A 24038-nucleotide genomic window follows, 5' to 3' on the forward strand; every position below is an offset into this window, starting at 1 on the left:
TGTACCCCCCCCCCGGGGGGCCCCCCCCCCCCCCCCCCCCCCACCTCGCCTCGCGCCCGCCTGACGCTGTGCTCCCCCCTGCCCCCTGCCCCCCCTCTCTCTCCCCCTGCCCCGCAGGCACGACAAGTACGACTACGAGCGGCTGCAGATGGCGCTGCACGACACATACGTGCGCCGCCTCATGGCCTACGGCATGGCGGGCCTCAGGTGCGCAGAGCCAGCCGCGGGCCTGCCCCGCCCCGCCACGCCTCCAGCCACTCTGCTCCAGGGCGCGTGCCCCCAAGCCACGCCCACGCCACTCCCTCGCACATGCGCGCGCCAACCAGCCCCTCGGCCCTCCCCCTCCTCCCTCTCCCCCTCCCTCCCCGCAGCGTGGTGGCCGACTCCCTGTCTGCCATCAAGTACGGCAAGGTGTTCCCGGTGTACAACGAGGGGGGCGTCATGGTGGACTTTAGGTGGGCGTGTGGGTGGGTGCTGCTTGTCCCGGGGGGTTGCTGCTGGTTTCAGGGGGTTGCTTCTTGCCCCTGGTGGTGTGTGGTGTCGGCGGGGCGGGCTCTGCAAGCACGCGCTGGCAGCAGAGCACCCGGTCGCCGCGCCCGCGGTTGCCACCCCTCGCCACGCGCCATTGCATGCCCTGCATGCAGCAGCCAGGCCCATCCACTCTGCTCCTCTCCCTCCCTGCGTCCCTGCCCGCCAACCCTGCCAACCCTGCCGCCCTCCCTGCCCTGCCTCCGGCCCGCAGGTCTGAGGGCGAGTGGCCCACCTACGGCAACGACGACGACCGCGTGGACGGCATCGCTCGCGACCTGGTGGCCGCATTCCACGACAAGCTGGCGGCGCAGCACACGTACCGCGCCTCGGTGCCCACGCTGAGGTGGGTGGGATGGGAGCGGGATGAGGCGGTGTGGGGGCAGGATGAGGCGTGTGTGTGTGTGTGTGGGGGGGGGGGGGGGTGAGCAAGGCGGGTGTGGTGTGGCAGTGGGAAGTTGGGGCGCGGCGTGGCAGCAGGCTGGAAGCGGGTTGGGAAGCTGGCGCGCCGGGGCTCTGGACGGGGGTGGTGCTGCAGCAGGGTTGCGGGGGCTTGAGAGCCTACTGCCGCCCCTACATCCCCTGCTGCTCGCCCCTTTTGCCTCCCACCCTTCTCCTTCACCCCACCATTACGACGCACGCGCCACCCCTCGTCCCCCGCTCACCTTCTGCCCCTGCAGCGTGCTGACCATCACCAGCAACGTGGTGTACGGCAAGGCCACGGGCAACACGCCCGACGGGCGCAAGCGCGGCGAGCCCTTTGCCCCCGGCGCCAACCCCATGCACGGCCGCGACTGTTCGGGGGCGCTGGCCTCCCTCAACTCGGTGGCCTCCATCCCATACAAGGAGGCCCTGGATGGCGTCAGCAACACGTGAGCCAGCTCCGGCTCGGAGTTCCGGGGTGGCGGGGTGGGGTGGGGTAGGGGGCAAGCGCCGGTGGCGGCCCGACCGAGGCATGGCAGGTTTCTTGCAGTGGTGGAGGGGGGGGGTTGGGGAGCGAGTGGGGCAGCAGCAAGGCGCGGCGGAAGCGGCAGCAGCTGCTGGCAGGTGGCTCCGTGAGGTCGGGCTGGCGCGGCGTGTCATGATGCAGGCTGGTTCACGGCTGGCTGGCACGAACGCCCCCCCCGTCCCTGCCTGTCCCCTGCCGCAGCTTCACGCTCATCCCCGCCACCCTGGGCAAGACCCCTGAGGCTCGCATCGACAACTTGGTGTCTATCCTGGACGGCTATGCCGGTAGGTGTGGGTGTGTGGGTGTGGGTGTGGTTGTGGGTGGTGGGCTTAGGGATAAGTGCTTGTTGTAGTGGTGTAATGTGATGCGACGGTGCAAGGGGTGGCGTCTGCTGCGCAGCAGGCAGGGCGTGGAGTCAGCACGGTCTCGCACCTGACGGCACACTCTCCCGGCGCCCTGCCGTGAGGTCGAGAGGTGTTCAACAACCCTTGAGCGCCTGCCCCTGGCCTGCCTGCCCCAACCCCGATCCTGTGCCCTCACCAATCTTGTGCCGCCCCAACCCCGACCCTGTGCCTGCAGGCAAGGGCGGGCACCACATCAACATCAACGTGCTGCAGAAGGAGACGCTGATCGATGCCATGGAGCACCCGGAGAAGGTGTGGGGCTCATGCCTGCCTCCCTGCCTACCTCCCTGCCTAGATGCATGCCGTGTTGTTTGGGGGACCTGGCCGCCGCTGCTGCTGCTGCTGGCTGGGCACTGCTCCCGGTCTCTGGCCGCGCCCTGACCTGTCCCGCCTGCCCGCCCCCTGCCCCTCTCCCTCCCGCTGCCTGCCCGCAGTACCCCCAGCTCACCATCCGCGTGTCTGGCTATGCCGTCCACTTCCACCGCCTCACGCGCGAGCAGCAGCTGGATGTCATCAACCGCACCTTCCAGAGCTCGCTGTGAGCGCCCTCCGGAGGCCGCTGTGAGCGACAGGCGGCCATGCCTGCCTGGCGCACGCTTTGGGCGGCGCCCTCGTGTGCAAGGCGGCGCTGCGAGGCGGCGCCAGGTGGCGTCGGCGGCTTGCGGCCCCGCGCACCACCCAGCAACACAAACGTGCCCCCTTTCCCAACCCCTGTCAATGAACTGAATGAGAGCAATCACTTTTGCGGCTGGCAGAAGCCGGCCCCCAATGCCTTCTTGATAACCGCTCTTTCTTGTTCCCAGCTCACACTTGCCCCACACCACTGTCTGTCCCTGCCCGTCTGTAGCCTAGTCCCTGTGTCCCTGTGTCTGCCCCAATTCTTTTGCTAATCCCTGTTTCGAGCCCAGACGTCCCCCCTCCTCTGCCACCCCGGCCCCACGGAATCATGATATACACGTTCCCGTGGGGTGCCGCGGCGGCTGGGCCGAGCCCGCATGCATACTCCTTGCCAGGGAGCCCCTTCTACCCCCTGCCTTCTAGCGATTAACCCCTCAATAGGCTGCTTTTGATTTGTGTACTTGTGTACATAACAGGATGTAGTGTGATAGTAATGGACCTGAATGAGGATAGTACTTTCACAGAGCGGCGGTGGCGAAGGGAAGGGCTGCCCCGCCGGTTTGAGTTCACCGATCGGCAGCCTCTGAGAGGTGCTGGGCTGGCTGCTGGCGGCGGCTTTGGTCATCCGCGGTGCTGGGCGCGTCGGCTGGTCAGGGAGCCGGGGCGGGGGCGGCAGTCCTTGATGGTCTTGACGTCCACCCGCAGCCGCAGGCCTGCAGGAGGGCGAGGGGGGCAGGGAATGGGGCATGGGTGAGGAGCCTGGCCGCTGGCCCATGGAGCGGTGTGTGCATGGCAGGAAGGGCGGCAGGCACCCCCCGCAGCCGGGGCCGCAGCAGGAGCGCTGCGCCCGCTCACCGTCCACGCAGTTGTCTGCCAGCTGGTCGGAGTAGTAGAAGGTGCCGGTCTTGGAGAAGGTCATGTACTGGGTGGCCTGGTCAACAGAGTTCTCGGGCCACAGGGGGTTGATGGCGTAGTCTGTCTGGTCGCAGCCCCAGCCAGTCATCTTCCACCTGCCAGGCAGGAGGGTGGGCGGCAGCGGGTGGCGGTGAGGGAGTGCGCGAAGAAGCAAGGTGGGCGGAGGAGACGGTTAAAGGCAGGCACACCATGCAGCACTTCACAAACACCACCGGCGAAGGTACCCCGCCCGGCTGCCGGCAACACCACTGCCCACTGGCCTCCTCCCCCGCCGTGCCACACCGTGTGCCCAGCACGCGGCAACTCACAGGCTGTGCTCCTCGTTCTTCCACCACACTTTGAGCACGTCGCCCTTGCAGATGGTGATGTGTTTCCGTGGCACTCCATCGATCACCGGGGAGGAGTTCTGCCACTCCACCGAGTCTGCCAGGGGCAGGGGAGAGGCCAGCGGGACGGAGTGTGAGCGGAGCGGCGCAGCGGTGCACAGGTGCTGGCGCTAACGGCAGCCTCCTCAAGCGGCACCCCTGCAGGTGGGTCCGTCCACACGGTCGGTGCCTCACATGTCTTTGCGTCTGCGCCGCTGCAGCAGACCAGCAGGAGGGCCAGCGCGATGGCGGCGGCGGCGGAGGACGATCTCGACAGCATGGCGGGATGGAGGAGGGAGGGAGGGCAAGGGGGTGTGGATGGGCTGGAAACCTGGAGGTGAGGTGGTAATGTTGGAAAATGGCATGGTTGCGCGGGTTTTGAGGGAGTTCGAACCAGACTCCAGAGCAGCTGCCTGGCGGCTTCCGCAGCTACCGCAGAGTCCTGTTTCTGCCCCTCCCTCCATTAAAGGGACACCTGTGCACGTGGTAGGAGTGCAATCATGTGAAGCTGGTGTTCACGCGGTTGCCACAGGGCAGCTTCGTCCCGTTGGTGAGGCTTCGCATTCACTGCAGGTCGGGGCAGCTTCGTCCCGCATGGTGTGCGCGGCGCGCACGATGAGCCGGCAGCGTCACTCGCCGGCTAGTGGCTAGGTGGCACTCAGCGGCGTAGATACAGCGCTCAGGCTTGCGGCGCAAGTTCTTGCCACTGCTTGCCTTCCGCCGCCGCCGGCTGCCGCCACCACCGCCGCCGCTTGCGTTGCATGCATCTCTGCTCTGTGTTGCTGCCATGGGGCTCCTTGCCAGACCTGCCTACACCGCTGCTTAAATCCAGAACCGTTTGATCACTGGGGCATCCGCTTGGTAGGATTCACACAAACCAGGCAGCGTGGCCCGATGGCGTGGTACGCCGCTGCGACGGTTGCGGGAGCAACTCGGCACAGCATGAGCAAGATAAAGCAGAGAAACACAGAGCTCATCTCGGTCACTCCCTGCAACTTGCTGCAACTTGTAATGCTACACAATAGGGGCACCACTCCCCGGCATGATGCTACCATCTGCCGCGCCCGTGCCGCCGGCGGCAGCATCGACTCTTCAGAGTTGGTGGGGTCCGACTGGCTGAGTCAGCCAGGCTGGGTGAAAGCCAGGGGACTCACGTGGCTTTCTGATCGGTTGCGTAATCAATGAACACTGGGGGCCTGCTGAGTACTGCTTGTTCAGATGCAAACAGATGCGGCGACAGCGGCGCCTGCTAGCACTATTCACAACGACGCTCATGGGGGTCGGGTACCCACGCCAGGAGAACAACCATGCATGGCCCTGCCTGCCAGCGAATGTGTCAGCACAAGTCTGAAGAGTGGGCCGTCTTCGCATGACCATGTACAGCGCATGCGGAGTGCGGCAGCGACGGTGCCACTTGCTACCACGCCTGCAGGCGATGGCGGCGGCGGCGGCGGTGGCCGGACGCCCAGACACAAACTGGGCGCTCTTCACCTGGTGACCGCCTGCTGCTCGCGCAGGGCGCCGAGTGCATTCCAAGCCCGCGGAAGGCGCTAATCGTCCAACCTTCGGCGCCCCTTCCAGAGGTCGTTTTGGGGGTCGTTGTGAGTCCGTGCCCAGCTTCCTGGGCAGCTGTGGAGCTGCAGGGGTACTACGCGCTAGAACTCCCTTAAAACCCGCGCAACCATGCCATTTTCCAACATTACCACCTCACCTCCAGGTTTCCAGCCCATCCACACCCCCTTGCCCTCCCTCCCTCCTCCATCCCCACATGCTGTCGAGATCGTCCTCCGCCGCCGCCGCCATCGCGCTGGCCCTCCTGCTGGTCTGCTGCAGCGGCGCAGACGCAAAGACATGTGAGGCACCGACCGTGTGGACGGACCCACCTGCAGGGGTGCCGCTTGAGGAGGCTGCCGTTAGCGCCAGCACCTGTGCACCGCTGCGCCGCTCCGCTCACACTCCGTCCCGCTGGCCTCTCCCCTGCCCCTGGCAGACTCGGTGGAGTGGCAGAACTCCTCCCCGGTGATCGATGGAGTGCCACGGAAACACATCACCATCTGCAAGGGCGACGTGCTCAAAGTGTGGTGGAAGAACGAGGAGCACAGCCTGTGAGTTGCCGCGTGCTGGGCACACGGTGTGGCACGGCGGGGGAGGAGGCCAGTGGGCAGTGGTGTTGCCGGCAGCCGGGCGGGGTACTTTCGCCGGTGGTGTTTGTGAAGTGCTGCATGGTGTGCCTGCCTTTAACCGTCTCCTCCGCCCACCTTGCTTCTTCGCGCACTCCCTCACCGCCACCCGCTGCCGCCCACCCTCCTGCCTGGCAGGTGGAAGATGACTGGCTGGGGCTGCGACCAGACAGACTACGCCATCAACCCCCTGTGGCCCGAGAACTCTGTTGACCAGGCCACCCAGTACATGACCTTCTCCAAGACCGGCACCTTCTACTACTCCGACCAGCTGGCAGACAACTGCGTGGACGGTGAGCGGGCGCAGCGCTCCTGCTGCGGCCCCGGCTGCGGGGGGTGCCTGCCGCCCTTCCTGCCATGCACACACCGCTCCATGGGCCAGCGGCCAGGCTCCTCACCCATGCCCCATTCCCTGCCCCCCTCGCCCTCCTGCAGGCCTGCGGCTGCGGGTGGACGTCAAGACCATCAAGGACTGCCGCCCCCGCCCCGGCTCCCTGACCAGCCGACGCGCCCAGCACCGCGGATGACCAAAGCCGCCGCCAGCAGCCAGCCCAGCACCTCTCAGAGGCTGCCGATCGGTGAACTCAAACCGGCGGGGCAGCCCTTCCCTTCGCCACCGCCGCTCTGTGAAAGTACTATCCTCATTCAGATCCATTTCTTCGGATACCCTGCCGCCTACTAGCATAGCAATAACCCCTGGTACCACTGTGCTATGTCCTGCTGTTCATACCATCCCCGCCTATTTGCACTTTTGCAAACCGCATGTAAGTAACGCTGTCCAGAGGGCATCACTCCTGCTCCTCCATGCCAAACAGGCTGTTCATCCACTCGGGCCGCTTCTGCACGCCGCTCTTGGTCATGCCTGGGATGAGGCGCAGGCCGCCGCAGTCGCCCACACCCAGCTCCGCCTGCCGCATGCAGTAGCGATCCTCCAGGGCCTTCTTGTTGGCGCCACGGTTGGCCTCGCTGCGCTCCTTCAGCGTGCGCAGCAGGTCTGTGCCAGCAGTGGTGCAGGGAGAGAGCGGGAAGGAGCGTGCACGACTCAGGCAGCTGTGCTCGGCAGGGGCCGCGCGCAGGCACAGGCGCAGGCAAGCATGCTCCTGCCCCCGCCTACCGGTCAACAGGCGGCGCACCCGACTCCTGGAAAGACTTCTCTGCAGAGTCGATGATATCCTGGTTGCGGGCCTTTTTCTGGGCCAGAGCCTCGGGTATCTGCAGCTGCGGCAGGTCGATGCTCTCTATGCCGGTGGCTGCCGCTGGGCGCGCCGGACGCAAGGCGACGGCGGCCGCGACGGCGGCGAGGCCGCCCAGCAGCTGGCGGCGGCCGTGTGGGAGCTTCTGCTGCGCCGGCGCCGGTGTCGCCTGGGTGCTGCGCTGCTGGTGGTGCTGCTGCTGCTGCGCCCTGGCGCAGCAGAGGGAGGCTCTGCAAGTGGTGGTGGCCATGGTGCGATGCGGGTCTGGGGCCGAGCCTAGCTGCAATTCCAAACCTCCTGAGGTATTGTGAGATGACATGCGATCGATCAGCTGTCCATATCTTGTCCCCGCTGAGCTGGCCGAGAGAAGGTCGTTCATGCACCAAGCGCTTCCTGGTCACCCCATTCCACATACACAGCGCCACAGAGTAGCAGCACAAACATACCACGCTCCTGAAACGGCCACCCGTCTGTGGTTGCCTAAAGTGCTCCCTCCCACCAGCCTGGCGCTCCTTGCAGGCGCTTGCACGCCCCGGGAGGCGCAGCCATGATTGCTCGCACCAGCGCCGCGCTGCGGACAGCACCCAGCGCGCCGCCCCCAGCCCAACGGCGGCAGCGCCTGGGGCAGCGGTGCAGCGCCGAGGCGCCTGGCGGCCCACCGCTGACCCCTGCTCAGCAGCAGATCCGGGAAGCAATGCAGGCACGCATCAGCAAGGCGCGAGAGTACAAGAAGGGCGGTCAGGGACAGCCGCCTGCCACCGGTGCTGCAGGCGCGATTCCCGTGCCACAGCCGCCGCCGCCAGCAGCAGCAGCAGCAGCAGCAGCAGGAGCACCCCCGGCTCCCCCGCCAGCCAGCGGCCAGGACGTGGAGCAGGCGTTTGACCAGGCAGCACAGCAGTTGGCAGCCAAGGAGGAGGCGAAGTTCCTGCAGGCCGTCTCCGAAACGAGCCCCAGCAGCAGCAGCAGCAGCGGTGGCACCGCCAGCAGCAGCAGCAGCAGCGGTGGCACGTCTGAGGCCGCTGCCAGCCGGGAGGCTATGCTTGCCCGCATCGCAGCGGCACGCAGCTACAAGCAGCAGCCTGGAAGCGGCAGCCCTCCTGCCACCAGCCCCGCTGCCACAGCCAGCCCGGCCTCTGTGTTCCCTGCCGCCCCCCGCGGCACTGCCTCGCCGCAGGCGCAGCCGGCTCCGGAGCAGCAGCAGCAGCTGCAGCAGCAGCAGGATGAGGCGGAGCAGCAGCGCTCGTTCCGCACCGGCGGCGGCGGCGCAGTCCAGGCAGCCAACTGGCTGCGCTTTGCGGAGAAGCCTGACCGCGGCGACGGCGGCGCCGCCATCGACCAAAACCTCAGCGCCGAGCAGTTTACTCTGGCCAAGGAGGCTCAAAAGAAGCAGCAGCGGGTGGAGATCATTACGGCGGACGCCTCGTGGGCGGCGCAGGCTCGGCAGGACAGGGCAGCGCAGCAGGGGCAGCCGGGTGGGGAGGCCGGCGGCTCGGTGATTGAGGAGGAGAAGGGTGAAGACTTGCACAAGCCCAAAGTGGCGACTTGGGGGGTGAGCGGGCTGCCGCCTTGCGCCGACTGTTCTGCTGCCTTTCATGATGCGGGGGCAGCAGTAAGGCTGCCTTCTGCCGCGCAGCCCCTTGCAAGTGCTGAAGCGCTGAGTTAGGCATGCGAGCATCGGGCTCGCGGCTGCGCCGGCGGGCCAAGCAGCCGCGCTGTGTCTGTTGCTGCCGTCGACTGCCTGCCCGCCGCGCCCGCCCGCGCGCCCGCCCCGCAGGTGTTCCCCCGCCCCCGCAACATCTCAGAGGCGTACGGCGGCGGGCGCACCCTGCGGCCGGGGCAGGCGCTGGAGCCGCAGGAGCAGGCTGTGGAGCGGGAGGAGCGCATCAAGAGGAGCATGCAGGAGTATCGCAAGTCGCTGGGGCTGGATGTGGACCCAGAGGTGGAGGCGCAGGCGCAGGTGTGGTGTGTGTGTGTGAAAGTGTGTGGGTGGGTGGGTCGGTGCGCGCGGGGCACGAGAGTTGTGTGCGCATGCTGCCGCTGGCGAGAGATCCCCGGCGCCGGCTCCTCACGTCCCCCGGCACCTGCCGCGTGCTGCTGGCTGTGTGCAGGCGCTGTGCGACGAGGGCACCGCCCTGTTTGACCAAGGCCTGATCAGCCTTGCGCTGCCCAAGTGAGAGCGGCGGCTTGCCGCTGGCCCCAGCCGCGGGAAGCTGCCGCGCCGGGGAGGCCGCTTCGCTGGCAGGCCACCTGCAGGGCTGCCAGCTGCCAGCGATTTGCGCGCTCGCCGCGCCTCACTCCCGCCCTGCCCAGCTCCCGCCCCGCAGGTTTGCCGCCGCCTCCGAGCTGATGGCGCTGCGGTCGCGGCTGGGGGGCGAGGCCCGCCTGCAGCAGGCCATCTGCCTGGACTCGCTGGGGCAGAACCAGGAGGCGTATGACATCTACAAAAACATACAGACCCACCCTGCTCCCGGGGTGGCCAAGAAGGCCAAGCGGTGAGGCTGGGTGTAGGCGGCTTTGGGCGCAGAGCGTGCCACGTTGGGTGCCAGGCGCTGCCAGGGCCTGGACCTGCGCCCGACAGGTAGCTGCAGGGCCCCGCGCCGGTTTGGGCGCCGGGCGCGGTGCTTGCTTCGAGTGCGCCTCGCCCTCCCTCCCCAACCGCTGCGTGCAGCATGCTGTTTGGCTGGAAGGCTGCGGAGAGTCTGAAGACGAAGAACCTGAGCTACCAGCCCAGCACGGATCAGGTGCGGGGCTGGCGTCACAGCCTGCAGGGTGTTGTCGGCACGTGTCTTGGTTGGGGCTGACGGCCTTGGCAGGCGCCGGGCTGCAGTTGCGTGGGCAGGCGTGCATTGCTGGTGGGCACAGAGCACAGGCCGTGGTTGGTGTGATTGTGCTGTTGGATGCCCTGCTCCGCTGCTGCAGTGGAGGCGCTACTTCGATGCGGTCAATCAAAACGCGGCGTATGCGCCGCCCCCGGTCCGAAGCGGCGAGGAAGAGGAGGAGGGCAGCGGATTTCTGCTGGCCGCCGTTGCTGTGCTGGTAGTGATACTCCTGCCGGTGGGGTTGGTGGCGTGTCGCTCGATGCTGCCATGAGGGTGCAGCGGCTGCCACCTGCGTCCCTCTCCGTGGCTGCCACCGGTCCCTCTCCGCGCCTGCAGCCGGCCTCCGGCCTCAGCCGTCTTGAACATATTAAACACTGCACTGATCGCACCTGAATCTAATTGTGTGGATAAATTTGATCGTTGAATGCCGAGAGTTCTGTAAACGTGCACATCTGCTCGCCGCTCGGCGCCGGCGCACCGGCCCAGCACACATAGCAGGTGAAAAGTGAAGCCAACGCGGAGTGCCCTTGGAAGCCCTGATTTCATACTTTTCACTCCAATTGGCGCACTTCACCCAAATTAGAATGCGGACAAGAGCGCTGGTGCGTGTGCGAACGCCATTCGCCGTCAATGCCTCCGGAACGCGCCGGCTAACGCGCTGCGACCGTGTCTGCAGGCCGTTCTATCAACGCTGTTGGCCACCGCGGGCCAAGCGGCCGCACAGACATGCCCGTCGGCGCCCTGGAGGTGAGGCCACCCGGCGGTGGGCGGCGGTGGCGCGCCCATCTTGCGAGTCGGCTGGCCGGCCGGCCCAGCTGCCCACCATGCCGGCCAAACCTGCCCTTTCATGCTCCGTAGGAGCCTGCCGCTGGCCACCAGGCCAGCCCCGCTGGCGCAGCTGGACTTGGGCAACTGGCAGGGGTACATCAAGAGTTCGCTGGTGCCTCATGTGGTGGGCGCGGGCGTGGCTCTCATCCTCTCCCTCATCCTCCTCCTCTCCTTCCTGGCCTGGCGCCTGGTCAAGCTGTGCTCCTGCTGCGAGTGCGTGCGCGGGCCGCAGCGGGAGGGCAAGAAGGCGCGCAAGCTGCTGACGGGGAGCGGCGCGCGGTGGGTCAAGGCCGCCGTGCTGCTGCTGGCGGCGGGCGTGCTGGCGGGCGGCATCTACGGCGAGACGCAGGTGCAAGCGGTGATGGTGGATGCGGGTCTGGCCGCCATCACAACCGTCACTGACTACATAGAGGCGGCCCTGGCGGCCGGCGCTGCCACTGTGGCAGCCACCCAGGCCATGGATGCCCAGCTGCTGGTTGTGAAGGACGGCCTGACTGGGCTGGGGCCCATGGCGGCCGGCCTGGTGGCGCCCTACACCCAGGCAAGCCCGAGGCGGCGTGCCCTGGCTGGGCGTGGGCCCGCCTGCCGGTATGCAGCACAAGTGCTGCCCTCCAGCCCCCGACGGCCGCTTGCATGCTCAACTGGTGGCCCATCGTCCCACCGCCCCACATGCCCTCGACCACCAAACCATGAGGCTGGCTCCTGCCGTGCAGGCCATCGACGACACCCATTCCTCGCTTTCCTCCTTCACCTCCTTTGATACCGACCTGGCCACCATTCGCTCCAACACCGTGGACAGAGTCAACACTGCAATCGATGACCACTCGCCCATCGCCCGCACCGCAGACAAGTGGTACGCCCAGCGCTGCACAGGGGCACCTCACGCCCATGCGTTTGTGCTTGGCGAGTGCTCTAGCTGCTCGGGGAGCTGTGCGGGCACGCAGCCGGCTGGCTGCTGCAGCATGCCATGGCCCCAGTCACGGGCAAAGCCTGCCTCTCATGCCCCTTGCAGGCGTGGCATCGGCCTCTACATCGCCTACGGCGTGCTGGCAGGGCTGGCGGTGGTGGCCGCCTTTGCGATGCTGGTGGACTGGCCCGCCGCCGCCAAGCCCCTCATCCTGCTCTTCCTCATCCTCATGCTACTGGTCTGGATCTTCGTGGTGGCCCTCACAGCGGTGCTCAGGTGCAGCTTGCGAGCCGGCAGCATTGGGGGCATGGTGCAGCATACCAGGCTGCTCAGTGCTGGGTGCCGCCACTGGTGCTTCTCGTCTGCTGACCTGGTACATTTGAGAGCTGCGGGCTGCCCTGTACCCCGCAGGGTGGGCAATGACGTGTGCGTGAATGTGGAGGACAAGCTCATGGAAGCGGTGTCCGGCTCCGGCTCCTTCAGCCTCGGCAGCGGCGGCTCAGGCAAGCCCCGCAGGCTCACCAGGGCGGCGGCCACGCTTGCATGGACAGCAGCAGGTCAAGCGTCTGTGCAGGGTAACATGCTGGCCGCCTGCTGCGCCCTCTGCTGTCTGTGCAGGCGCGGCTGCCGCCCTGGTGCAATACTACCTGTTTGGTACTGGTGGTACCGTGCTGACCGTGCTCAATAGTACCATGGGCATCGACGTGGACGCCAGCCTGGCCACCGCCAATGCCACGCTCATCGACCTGCAGGCAAGCTTTCCCTTTTCGGCTGCTGGAGCAGTGATCTGCTACCGGCTGTTTGCGGGCCGAGTTGCTCGTACTGAGTATTGCAGTGTGCAATGCAATGCAGCAGGGGGGCTCTTCCCAAAGCTCTCTTGTTGCATTACATGCCACTCTCCTCTTTGTGCTGCCGCAGGCCGCCATCGATGGCAACCCCGCCCTGGCTGCCGTCTCTGGCGACTTTGGTGCCGTTGCGGCGCTGTTTGCCAACGTGTCTGCCAGCGTGGATGCTCTGGAGGTGGCGCTGTCATACTCAACTTTCCACCCGGTGAGTGCTAAGTGCCATCCACAGCAGCTGGCTCGCTGCCGCCAGTAGGCATGCTGTTAACAGGGAGGTGCCTGCCCGTCTTCCAGCCAGGCCTTGTGCAAGGCACTGCCGGCAGCCTGCCCACCACCTGCACAGCTTTGCTGGCCGCGCCCACGGCAAGCCGCCCGCGCACCGGCCGCTCATGCTGTGTGCTGAGGCCGGCTCGCGTGCCGTTCCCACGGCGCAGGTGTGGGTGGGGCTCAAGTCCTACCTCTGCTGCGACCTGCTCAACTCTGTGGGGTCCACGTGGACCTCCCTCATCGTCACAGCCTCCTTCGGGCTGGCCCTCCTCATCGCCGCATTCATCTGGATCGGCCGGTGCGCGCCGCTGGAATGGCGCTGCTCCCCATGAGCGCCGCTCCATGCATGCCGCCCATCCCTGCGCCAGCAGGGCGTGAACTGGCGGAAGTCGGGCAGCCGTGCTGCTCCTGGCACAAGCCATGCACTAACTGAGCTGCCTGCCCGCCTTGCCGGTCGGTGCAGGATGGACAAGCTGCATTCCCTGGGCTGCTGCCACATCTACTCCGCGCGGGACTACTCTCTGGAGGGGGAGGGCCGCGGGGACAAGGGTGGTACCGCCGGCGCAGACGGCGCCCTGCTGGCGGCAAAGAAGAAGGAGGGGCTGGCGCCCATCTCGGTGCCGCAGTCGCCCATCATGGCCAGGTGTGCTGTGTGGTGCCATGCTGTGCTGAGCTGCGACATGCTTACTCGTGCCTGGTGTTGCCTTTGCCGTGCGCTGCCGTATACGGGTGCCGAGCAAAGCATGCCAGCCCCTCCCCCCGGCCCGCCTGCCTGCAGGAAAGAAGGCTACTTCCCGCCCCCCTCGCCCTCCGGCGCGAGCACCAAAGCGCGCCTGACCCCTCCCCAGTTCCACTCCGTGGCCACCGGCGAGCCCGTTGCCGCCGCGGTCGCGGCTGCAGGCACCTCTCTGTACCCGCCGGTGCATGGAGAGCCGCCATCCCCGTCGCACGGCGCCTCCCAGCCGCCCCCACCCCCTGCTGTGGCCATACCGGGCAGTGGCTCCTACCCCACCAGCCCTACAGGGTCCTTTGTGGTGCGTGGCTTACCTTGGCTAGCCAGCTGGCGCCTGGGCATGTCTGGCAGCTGCCCATGTCCGGGCTAACGGGTGTGCCTGGCAGTTTCCAAGCTGCACCAGTTTCCTCCGCCGGGTACCGCCTGTGCCTGCAAACGGCCATGGCCCCACGCCATCTCCCTCGGGCTGGCCGCAGGCGCCCAACGAGGCAGAGCTGCGTGCGGAGGCGCAGCGTGCGGCGCAGCTGGCGGGACGGGCCTTCTCAATGGTGAGCGGGCCGGGCTCTCGCATACAGCCCTCATGCACCCGGGGACGAGCCTGTGGCCTGCCAAGCCGCTGCTGGCCGCTGCCAGCCGACCCAGGACAGGCACACATGCGGCCGCGCCTGCCGATGCGTGCTGCCCGCAGGCCACCCAGGCGCAAAACCTGCTGGAGTGCATTGCCCGCACCTCGAGTGGCATGTCTCAGGGGGGGCGGCTGTCCAACCTGTCGTCGCCGCATGCTGGGGCGGTGCCCAGCAGCCCGCCCAGCTGGACCGCGCCGCCTCCGCACTTCTCCAACACGTGAGGCCCGCTCCTTCCGAGTGGCGGCTGGAGCTGGAATCGGCTGTCCCTGCCTCTCGTGACCCGACTTGCTGACTGACGCTATCTCTTGGCCACGTTGCCCGTGAGTTTGACTTCTCTTGCGCTAGATCTGCCTGTGCCTGTTGCGGGCTGTGATGCCCTTGTGAATGTGTGCCCTTGTCCCTCCTGTGTGTTTGGCAGCCTGTTCAATGCGAATCAATTACATGCCGACGGGGGAATTGGGAACCGAATGGAAGCCCTGTAAGCAAGAATTGGAAAGCTCGTGCATTGCAGAGCAGGGGGCGGGGGCCAGTCGTTTCAGATACAGGCTGTGTGGACATGGCAAGTGCCCTCGAGAAAGCTGGGCCGGTTGGGTGGCCAGCTAAGGCAGTGCGGTTGGCTGGCAAAGGTTGGCTGGCAAGCAGGGAGAGCGCAACAGCAAGGCATTGCAGAAGAGAGACGAGCAGCGGGGAAACAGACGAGGAAGCTCCAGCTGCAATACACATGTAGCATGGCAAGGTGGCGAAGAGTAGCCAACGGCCGCACTCGAGCGGCAAAGCTGCAGCCTCAGGCTGCCGCCTATTGCCGCCGGCGTGTTGCTTGAGCAACCTCATGAAAAGGAGGGAAAAAGTGGGGCGGCAAAGGGCGGAGGCAGCATCAGGCCCAGCCAAGAGTCTCGACAAGGCCACTCAGCAGCCAGGAAAACAACGGGGGTGGCAATCAAATCAGGTAGAATCGTGGGGATCGGGTGGGCGGGGTTGGCAGCTGCTGTGGGCCAGCGGGCCGCCATCGAAGGTGAGGAGTAGCTAGGAAGGGTACCGAAGCGTGGTTAGTGTACGGTGATGCCAGGCATCCATGGATCCATGCGGGGCCAGCGCTTGGCAGGGGCGCCCGCACAGGTACATGCCTGCTCTAGATAGCTAGTGGGTGGGCAGCACCTGCCGCAGCATCGCCTTCTGCCCATCGTTCAACTGGCGCGGGAAGAGGACGTCAAACCTGCAGGACCAGGCACAGGGGAAGAATCAGGGCAGGCACTCTCGCTCCGGCGGCCTAGCCCGGCCAAGCCAACTCCAGGAAGCCGCATGGCTGGCCCTTGTGGGCCAGAACAAAGCGCACGCAGCTGTCGATCAGGGGCCCAGCCAGCCCACCTGATACGCAGGTTGCCCCTCTGGCCGGGGTGCTTGGTCACGGGCATGCCCTCCCCCTGCACAACCTTCTCCTGCTGCGGCGACACCGGGTCGTGCACCGGCACGGTCAGCGGCCGGCCATCCAGCGTCTGCAGCTGCACCACGCTGCCGCACAGCGCGTCGGCCAGCGGCAGCCTGCGGGGCAGGGGCGGGGCTGGGCGAGCGGCCTGGGTCAGCTGTCAGCCGGCAGCAGGCTGCCGGCCTGCAGCATAGCATGCAGTGAGGACGTGCCGGCGGCAAGCTGAGGCGAAATGGCTGCCCAGCAGCTGCCCTATGCCACACACCAGTGGGGCAGCGCCCAGCGGCGGCACCCCACCTGTGCGTGTAGATAAGATCGTTGCCGTCCCGCTTGAACAGCGGGTGCGGCTTCTCTTGCAGCACAAACACTATGTCGGATGCGATGCGCCCCGGGTTCTCGTCACCTGCGGGACCAGACGGGCGAGCAGGCGGGCAGCGCGGCGGTGTGCTACACGGCCAGCCAGCACAGAGCTCAGCCGCGGCTGCTCGCCGCACGGCACGTCGCAGCCTGTTTCCCCTGCCCTGCCCTGCCCTGCCCGGCAGGCAGACAGCCAAAGCAAGGGCCAGGCGGCCCAGCCCAGCCAGCCAGCCAGGCCTCACCCTTCTCCTGGAAGGTGATCTTGGTCCCCGCCTTCCAGCCGGGCCGCACATTGATCTCCAGGATCTCCTGCTCCTGCCGCTGCGCCCCGCTGGCATCCAGCCGCTTGTGGCTGCACCGGCGGGCGGGCGGGGCGCCCGGCGCAGCATGCTCAGCGCACCGGCAGGCAGCCGCAGGGCGGGGACGCTGGTCACGCGCGCCGCGCCGCGCCGCGCAGCGCTGTGCACAGGCGCGTGGGAGAACGAAAGGAGGCGGCGCCTCTGGTGCTCACCTGATCTTCATGCGCCTCGTAGTGCCCTTGTACAGCTCCTCCAGCGTGCACTGCAGCTCCATCTCGTGGGGGGCGTCCTTCTTGGGGCGCCGCTGCCCTGCGCAGCCGTGCCCGTTCATGCCTGCAGCGGGGCAGGCACAGGGGGGCGTGAGCACGGGCAGCAGCTGCAGGCCGGTGCAGAAGTGCGGGCTGGCATGGCAGTAGTGCTGCGTGTGCCGCAGCACTGTGTGGCTGCTTCAGCGGGGGCCGCGGGTTACCTGAGAAGCCGTTGCTGCCGCCAAAGGGCATGCCTCCCATGCCGCCCATGCCGCCGCTGCCCATGCCTGGCATCCCGCCAAAGGGCATCCCGCCGCCCATCCCGCCGCCCATGCCGCCGCCAAAGAGGTCTGCGAAGCCGTCGGAGCCGCGGCCGCCAAAGCTGCTGCTGCGGAAGCTGCCGGCATTGCTGCCCAGGTTCCTGAAGAGCTGCGGCAGGCAAGGGAGGGCGCGCGACGGGCACACATATGAGTGCCAGACAGCAGCCCACGGCTCGCGGTACGATCCAGTACAGTCTGCCACACACAGGGCACACGCAACCACGCGTACCTCGGCAAACAAGTCGTTTGCGTCCCGCGGGTGGAAGCCGCCGCCCATGCCGCCGCCCATGCCGCCCATGCCGCCCTTGAGCCCCTCCTCCCCAAACTGGTCGTACGCCTGCCGCTTGTCTGGGTCTGACAGCACCTCATACGCCTCAGACACCTCCTTGAACCTCTTCTCCGCCACCTCCCGGTTGTCGGGGTTCTTGTCTGGGTGCCACTGCATCGCGGCCTTGCGGTAGGCTGCAGGCAGAGGCGGCAGGGTGTGCGGATGAGGTGGCAGCCTCGGAGCGAGCATCCCGTGCAGGAACAGCCCGCATGTTGTGCACTCACCCTTCTTGAGGGTGGCTTCATCTGACGTCCCCTTGGGCACGCCCAGGATGGAATAATACTGCGGCAGCGATGCAAAGGAGGAAGATGAGCCGTCCGCCGGCGGCAGGCGGTGCCGCCGCCACTGGCAACGGACCGCCGTGGCTCCCTGCTGCCCACGGCGCGCCGCTGCGACCGCACTGGTGCTCCCATCATCGTCCCATCAACTCACGTCCTTTCCCATTGAGCCCGGGCACTAGGCAGGCAGCGGTGGGTTCTCGAAGGGCGCTTGCGGGCGGTCTTGTTTCGCTGCTAAAGGGGTCGCTCTTGTGCCCAATCGGGCTGATGCTGGGTTGCCAAGAGTATGGCGGGGGAGAGAGGGTGAAACGGGCACGAATGGGGGGCGCCTGGAATGTCAAAGCGTGGGCATCGCAAAGAAACGAGCTGCGGCTGGGCTGTGAAACTACAGTGGCGCCACTGTAAATGATGCGATGCGTGGAAGGCCATCCAGGTCGCTCCCAAGCAAGAACGCTCTGGAACCGAGACGGGGCCTCAATGGAAAGTCCGCGGGCGTTTGATTTGCGGGCTGTGCAGTCGCGCAGCACAACGCTATGTAGCAACTCGATCGCCGGCATCACCGCTGCAGCTAGCCGTGAGCACCACCTGCTGCCACCTGCTGCCTGCTGAAAACCCTTTTGGCGGGCCGTTTGGGTGCACAGGGAGCAGACCTGTGAATCCATCCATCGCTCCAGCAGATTCACAGCGCCCGGGCGGAGAGGGCGCGCCGGAGGCAGCGCCAGCCCGGCGCCAGCCAGCGGCGCGGCAGCGGCACGTTCCCCGACCGGAGGGGCCCTTCAGCGCCATGGTGCAGCCCCAGGTCAGCCAGTATGAGCTGCAGCGGGCGCAGCGCATTGCGGAGAACAGGCGCAAGATGGAAGAGGTGGGGCTGGTGGAGGCGTCCCGCAAGTTCACATCGGCAGCGGCGGCGCCGCCGGTCGCGCTCGAGGCGGGGGCGGAGCGCCAGCCGCGCAAGAAGCGCCGGGTGCAGCCGGTGAGCCTGGGCGCAGGGCGCGTGGCCTGCCTGGAGCACCTGCATTGCTGGCACTGCACATACGGTGGGTGGGTAAGAGACTTGCATTCTTCTCCCGTAAACCACTGCCGTCCCAGTTTGGTTGCCTGCCGCAGGCGGCGCCTGCCGACCTGGAGCCCACCCGCCTGTCGCGGCGCCTGCGTGGAGAGACGGCACTGGATCAGGAGGCGGCTGAGGCTGAGGCGCGGGCAGAGGTGGAGGCAGAGGGGTCGGCGCGGGCCCGCAGGGGCCTCACCCGCAAGCGCCTGGCGCTGGAGGAGGGCCAGCAGCTGGCGGCGCCCTTCAGCCTCTGGTCCATCGGTGCGCCGCGCCGCGCCGCTTGCGCTGCAGCTGTCTGGCTGGCGCTGCATGGCGCCTCTTGGTCGTCGGCAGGCTATGAATGGCGGTGCTGCGGCATCACCTTTGGAATTTTGCCATCGCGAAGCCGGGCCTTGCCTCCCTCCCCCACCATTCCCACTCCCATTGCCCTGCGTGCAGGCGTGACTGTGTGGGAGCTGGGGAGCGTGCACCGCGGCGCGTGGGCCCACCGCTACTGGTCCTCCCCGGGCTGCCTGTACCACCATGCCTACCCGGTGGGATACCGCGCCACCAAGGTCCAGTTTGGGTGCACCTACGAGATGCGGATCGAGGAGGGCCCCGCCGGCCCGCTGTTCAAGGTGGGGCGGCGGGCTGCCCGGCCTGCATGTGGCTGCCAGGCCCGGCGCCTGCTGCTAGCCGTCCTGCTCGCCTGCCGCTGCCGCCCTGCCTGCCGTTGCCTGCCACCATTCCCTGCCCCGCCTACCCACCCCACCATTACACTGTCAGATGCACACATATAAGTACACCCCACGCAGACACCCACATCTACCCACGCAGGTGATCGACCAGGACAGCGGCGCGGTGTTTGCCGGCTCCTCCCCCACCAAGCCCTGGACCGACGTGTGCGTGGCGCACCGCACCGGCCAGCGCATCTCGGGGCCCCTCTTCTTCGGCTTCTCCGACCCGCTCACCCAGCGGGCCATCGCCGCCAACCTGTACAGCCAAGAGGAGCTGAGGGCGGCGCTGCAGGTGGGGCAAAGAATGTCTGTGTGCCTCCGTGTGCCTCATCTATGTGTTGCTATGAGTGGCGGTGGGTCGGTGGTGGTGCGTCGGAGGTGGGTGGCGGCGGGCAGGTAGGGAAGTGTGGCAGGCAGCCATGCATGCTGTGTGCTCCACACCTCCTGCCCTGGTGCGCAGCAGCAGGCCACCACCTGGTCCTCTCCCCAGTGACACAGTGTGTGCAAGGGTCATGCCTGGGGTTTAAACCGGGGGTTTACCGCTGCCCCTGCACCATGCTGCAGGGCGAGAAGCTGGAGAGCGCCGCCGCCACGCCCGAGGAGCAGGCGGCGCAGGAGTTTTGCGGGGTGGAGGGCGTGGGGGAGGCCACAGCCATTGTGCTGGCACGCACCACCGCGCTGGGCGGCAGCCGGCACGCGGGGCTGGAGTCGTTGCGGGGCTGGGCCAGCGCCTCAGGTGCGCCGCGGCCGGATGGCAGCCGAGGGACCGCCTGGCGCGCGGCGGCATGTTTCGGTGCCGCCATTGCCTGCTTGACCGGCCGCTGCCTGCAAACTCTGGACCAAGATGGCCGCTGCTGCTTGCTGCGTGCCCATCGCGGGGTCTGGCGTGGCTGGGTGCGGCGCAGAGGAGAATGCTCGGGCGCTGAGTGCCTACCTGGCCGGCAGCGAGGAGGTGCCGGAGAGCACGCGGCGCTGGCCTGCCTGGCGCCAGCGCCTGGTTCCGAAAATAGTGCTGGCCGTGAGCGGCAGGTGGCTGGGCAGCGGGGCGCCGCCAGGGGCAGCAGAAGGAGCGGGCAAGCGCAGCATAGAAGGGGGCGGGGTGGCATTCGCTGTGGCGCAGCGCGCTGGCAGTGGGCCCAGCGAAGAACCTGCAGCGGGCGGCGAGCAGGAAGCAGCGGCACATGGCAGCGGGCAGCTGGGCGGTGGCAGCGAGGAGGCATCAGCTGGCACCTCGCGGCAAGCAGAAGCGGGCCGACCCGCAGCGGGCAGCCACCCAGCGCCTGGCAGCAGCGAGGCCCCGGCAAAGGAGAACAAGCAGCCGCCAAACCTGGCCAAGGCGCCGGCAATAGCGTCTGCGGCAGCAGCAGCGGGCCTGCAGCGCGGCATCCAGCGGAAGCGCAGCTGCAAGAGCAAGTGGTCTTGAGTTTCACTGATGAGGTGGCTAGTGGGACAGTTGGTGTTTCACCGCCTGCTGTGCTGCTGGTACGGCTGGCGAGCACCCACCGTCGGTGCTTTGCTGCGCTGCCTCGTGCCTGCCTTACATTTTGCGAGGCATGCCATGCATGGATTGATATTAGATATTTAAACATTCATGTAAGGAATGAAGAGACACTGCGTGCAAGGAGCCAGCAGCGGCCGCCAGCGGCGAAGGCGGGAGCGCCTTCCAGTACTGAGGGCTGTACCCTTCATGTGGGCAGAACCCTCGTTTCTTGCCCGGCCCGAATGTAGCATGTGCACAGAGTCTCGTGCGGGTCTGCGTCGTCTTCCCTGCCAGTCTTCCGCTGCGAAGAGCGCGGCTTATCTCTTGCTCACCCCAGCCCAGGTGCTTGCAAGCGGCTGTTTGCGGTCTCCGAGATGGCATGAACGCTGTTACACCGGCTGTGGTGGCAGGCACAGTGCCGCCAGTGTCAGATTGCCGCCGCCTCTCCGCCCCGCCCCGACTCGCCGGGCCTCTGCCTCGGCTCACCTCTACTGCTGCAGGACCGTGCCCTGTGCCCTGTGCACGCCTCTAAAGCAGCGCAGAGTGCTATAGCTGTAGCCAGAGCCCATGTCCCTTCCTCCGTTTGAGGCGCTGGCAGGTTGCCTGGCCTCTGCCAACCCATCCTCTTTCTACCTGCAAAACGGAGACCCGGACTTTGCGGATGCCTGCGACCTGGTGCTGCGGATCAACGGGGCCTCCCTGCCGGTGCACACCGCCATCCTGGCAGCCCGCGCCAGCGCCTTCAGCCCCATGCTGGCCATCGACCACGGCGCCAGGCAGCTGCCCGACAACCCCTTCGGCATGGACTCATTGCCCGCGGCGCTGCTCTTCCTGCGCCTCTGCTACCGCCCAGAGGACGCGCCCTGGCTGCAGCAGGTGCCTGGCATGATCGAGTATGTGCCAGGTAGGCGTGTGCCTGTGCGCCGTTGGAAGGCAGCAGTGCGTTCGGCTGCCACCTGCCGTGAGCTGCGTTCTTCCCTGCCGTGCACGCCCACGCCCCTGCCTGCAGCCTTGATCCCTGTGCTGCACCGCGTCGGCGCCATCAGCTTGCTTGGCGGCCTTGAGAGAGGTGAGGACCTGCCTGACACCTGCTCCAAGCCGGTGCTGCTGGGGCTGCTGGATGCCAGCAGCCGCCTGCCCGGGCTGGACGGCCTGGCAGCGGAGAGCGCAGCGCGCTTCTTCAACCAGGCATGCGACATCTACGCCGAGCACCATCTCCACACCCCAGAAACCGCCGGCGCCCTGGGCTTTGCCAGCGTGCCGTGGGCGGACCTGCCGCTGGGGCAGCTGTGCCCCCAGGCCTCCCAGCTTCTGCTGCGTGGCGCGCTGACACTGCTGGCGGATGCCCGGGGGCGGCAGTGGCAGCAAGCCGTGCTTCGCGAGACGGCCGGCGTCCAGGGGGATCCGCCGGTGCTGGCCAAGGAGGTGTCCCGGGAAGACATGGAGATGGCGCTGCTCACCACGGTGGGCGGCAGCTTCCGCTTCGAAGTTGTGCACCACGCCGAGCTGAGCGATGAGCCGATTGTGTTCAGCCCAGTCAGGCAAGGCCGTGCGCTGTTGTGGCTGCTTTCCTCCTGTATGCTGCCCTTGTCTGCTCAGCCTTCAAGACGCCAGATTGGCACGTGCTGGCCACACGGAACCAGAAACTCCCCTGAACCCCTGCCCATTGCCACCGCAGCCTGGGCGGGCGCGAGTGGACCGTGCGGCTGGTGCCCTGCTTGCGCATCAGGCCAGATGAACTGGCAGCTGTGATGGGCCCACTGTCGCTGGAAGAGGTGGAGGCTCAGCCGGGGCTGGGGGAATGGATGTCCGTGTACGTGGAAACCGACGCAAGCACGCTCCCGCCAGCTGGGTTGAAGGTGCGTTTGACCTGCCATCCGCCGCCACCAGGGTCCTTGTTCCTGTTGCGCAAAGCGGGCCCGAATGCACATGGGTGGCCCCACGACTGCCTGCACAAACTCTGGCTGCAGGTGCACGGCCGAGTCACGCTGGAGCATTACCGCAATACCATGTACGTTGCTCAACGCTGCGAAACGACGCTTCTGACCCCTGCCTCTCCAGTGCTGCCCTTCCATCCCTTGGCCGATGGAACACATGTGCTTGCCGGCTGCTACGACCACCACGAAGGCCGCTACCAAATAACAATCGCCCTCGACCTTGGCATCTCTGCCTAGCCCTGCGCAGCTCAGCGGTGGCTGCGGTCCGGTTAGCACAAGTGGGTGCCTGGCTGTGTAACATTAGTCAACGCATCTCAAGCACATAGCCAAGGAACCCGCATCAGGCGGCGCACAAGAAATGCAGGTGAAGCAACGGGAAGCACACAGCTGCGCTTGCAGGAGGCAAGTGCTCACGAGGTACGAAGGTGTGGGGTCCACACAAACAGCGGGAGCAAGCATACATAGCAGAGAAAAGCAGGGGCATACAGTCAGTCATACACGGCTGCCAATACTCAACAGTCCTATGCCATCCAATTCCCCATATGGGTGGATGCATCCCAACTCAATCGAGCCTGTCGTGAATCACACAGCAGCTGCCGCTGCGGTCACGCAGCCGCCAACATGGGGGTGATGGCGGCAGCTGCCTGCTGGCAGCTGGGGCGCTGGTCGTAGTCGTCGGCCATGCAGGCATCCACCAGCTCCTGCGAGGCAACCCGACATGAAAATCCGACGACAGAGAACCTTGATGAGAAGCATCGAGGCAGCGGCCCAGCGCAGCTCACCCTGAAGTCGGGCGGGCACCCCTGCGGCAGCGCCAGCCGCTCGCCGCGCACTGTCTTGGCGTGGATGATCTGGGGCACCTTGCGGCCCGCCCAGGCGTGCTGGCCGCAGTACATCTGTGCGGTACACATTGGGACCACAATGTAAACGTGTGTCCGCGCCTGATTGCCACATGCACGTCGCTAATAAGTGCAGCGGCAGGCAGCTCCACGCAGTGGCCGGCCATGCCCTACTCAGCTCACCTCCCACATCAGCACTCCCAGGGAGTAGCAGTCGGTGGCCTTGCTCAGCAGGCTGCGGTCCATCAGCTCTGGAGGCATGTGGCTGCAGGCGCATGGCGGCGTGAAAGGTGCCACAGGCTATGCTGCCCGGCATTGATGGCTCTCAACACCGGCGTTCTCCACCCACAACCATGCCCACACTCGCGTCCGGCAGCCTTGCTTGAGGGGCGTGCACAGCACAGGCGCACCGCGCGCTTGGCTTGCCTGACGGTCCCAAATGTGGCAGTCTCGCATGTGGCGGAGAGGATGCGGGCCAGCCCAAAGTCGGCAACCTTGGCGGTGAAGCCGCGGCTGTCTGCGCCAGAGGTGGCCAGCAGCACGTTGCCGCCGGCCAGGTCGCCGTGCATCACGTCGCGGGCGTGCAGG

At 66.9% G+C, this 24038-nt stretch overlaps 8 protein-coding genes across 8 annotated transcripts in view; 4 read left to right on the forward strand and 4 right to left on the reverse strand.

The window, feature by feature from the left end:
* PFL1 (hypothetical protein) overlaps positions 1 to 3001 on the forward strand; it is a 7392-nt gene extending 4391 nt beyond the window's left edge. The window contains exons 14-20 of the mRNA XM_005848183.1: positions 118 to 207; positions 372 to 455; positions 743 to 874; positions 1209 to 1400; positions 1679 to 1761; positions 2057 to 2133; positions 2316 to 3001. Of these exons, the coding sequence (XP_005848245.1) occupies positions 118 to 207; positions 372 to 455; positions 743 to 874; positions 1209 to 1400; positions 1679 to 1761; positions 2057 to 2133; positions 2316 to 2423 (766 nt within the window). The 3' untranslated portion in view covers positions 2424 to 3001. The remainder of the gene's footprint in view (positions 1 to 117; positions 208 to 371; positions 456 to 742; positions 875 to 1208; positions 1401 to 1678; positions 1762 to 2056; positions 2134 to 2315) is intronic.
* Positions 3002 to 3120: 119 nt separating this feature from the next.
* CHLNCDRAFT_144806 (hypothetical protein) lies at positions 3121 to 4059 on the reverse strand (the record flags this gene model as incomplete). The annotated part of the gene is made up of 4 exons (XM_005848380.1): positions 3121 to 3212; positions 3355 to 3509; positions 3723 to 3837; positions 3975 to 4059. The coding sequence occupies 4 exons, from the start codon at positions 4057 to 4059 to the stop codon at positions 3121 to 3123; spliced, it is 447 nt and encodes a 148-aa protein (XP_005848442.1).
* Positions 4060 to 5547: 1488 nt separating this feature from the next.
* CHLNCDRAFT_144808 (hypothetical protein) lies at positions 5548 to 6486 on the forward strand (the record flags this gene model as incomplete). The annotated part of the gene is made up of 4 exons (XM_005848184.1): positions 5548 to 5632; positions 5770 to 5884; positions 6098 to 6252; positions 6395 to 6486. 4 exons carry the CDS (start codon positions 5548 to 5550, stop codon positions 6484 to 6486), a joined length of 447 nt encoding a protein of 148 aa, XP_005848246.1.
* Positions 6487 to 6747: 261 nt separating this feature from the next.
* On the reverse strand, positions 6748 to 7402 carry CHLNCDRAFT_144809 (hypothetical protein; the record flags this gene model as incomplete). The annotated part of the gene is made up of 2 exons (XM_005848381.1): positions 6748 to 6953; positions 7093 to 7402. The coding sequence occupies 2 exons, from the start codon at positions 7400 to 7402 to the stop codon at positions 6748 to 6750; spliced, it is 516 nt and encodes a 171-aa protein (XP_005848443.1).
* Positions 7403 to 7699: 297 nt separating this feature from the next.
* CHLNCDRAFT_144810 (hypothetical protein) lies at positions 7700 to 14395 on the forward strand (the record flags this gene model as incomplete). Its single annotated transcript, XM_005848185.1, has 18 exons — positions 7700 to 8701; positions 8927 to 9109; positions 9261 to 9322; positions 9477 to 9644; positions 9821 to 9893; positions 10072 to 10206; positions 10648 to 10718; positions 10830 to 11322; positions 11513 to 11652; positions 11812 to 11982; positions 12118 to 12263; positions 12325 to 12518; positions 12625 to 12756; positions 12983 to 13113; positions 13279 to 13470; positions 13594 to 13849; positions 14025 to 14096; positions 14237 to 14395. 18 exons carry the CDS (start codon positions 7700 to 7702, stop codon positions 14393 to 14395), a joined length of 3780 nt encoding a protein of 1259 aa, XP_005848247.1.
* Positions 14396 to 15311: 916 nt separating this feature from the next.
* Positions 15312 to 17593, reverse strand: CHLNCDRAFT_51784 (hypothetical protein; the record flags this gene model as incomplete). The annotated part of the gene is made up of 9 exons (XM_005848382.1): positions 15312 to 15387; positions 15540 to 15713; positions 15895 to 16000; positions 16197 to 16306; positions 16466 to 16586; positions 16723 to 16930; positions 17051 to 17283; positions 17374 to 17431; positions 17582 to 17593. 9 exons carry the CDS (start codon positions 17591 to 17593, stop codon positions 15312 to 15314), a joined length of 1098 nt encoding a protein of 365 aa, XP_005848444.1.
* A 382-nt stretch (positions 17594 to 17975) lies between these two features.
* CHLNCDRAFT_57600 (hypothetical protein) lies at positions 17976 to 20617 on the forward strand (the record flags this gene model as incomplete). The annotated part of the gene is made up of 6 exons (XM_005848186.1): positions 17976 to 18400; positions 18517 to 18739; positions 18917 to 19095; positions 19295 to 19486; positions 19759 to 19930; positions 20100 to 20617. The coding sequence occupies exons 1-6, from the start codon at positions 18212 to 18214 to the stop codon at positions 20615 to 20617; spliced, it is 1473 nt and encodes a 490-aa protein (XP_005848248.1). The 5' UTR covers positions 17976 to 18211.
* A 2599-nt stretch (positions 20618 to 23216) lies between these two features.
* On the reverse strand, positions 23217 to 24019 carry CHLNCDRAFT_144814 (hypothetical protein; the record flags this gene model as incomplete). The annotated part of the gene is made up of 4 exons (XM_005848383.1): positions 23217 to 23312; positions 23394 to 23507; positions 23634 to 23715; positions 23853 to 24019. 4 exons carry the CDS (start codon positions 24017 to 24019, stop codon positions 23217 to 23219), a joined length of 459 nt encoding a protein of 152 aa, XP_005848445.1.
* Positions 24020 to 24038: the final 19 nt, after the last annotated feature.

The sequence above is a fragment of the Chlorella variabilis genome (genome assembly GCF_000147415.1).
Source record: "Chlorella variabilis unplaced genomic scaffold CHLNCscaffold_8, whole genome shotgun sequence".
NCBI classification, from domain to species: Eukaryota; Viridiplantae; Chlorophyta; class Trebouxiophyceae; order Chlorellales; family Chlorellaceae; genus Chlorella; species Chlorella variabilis.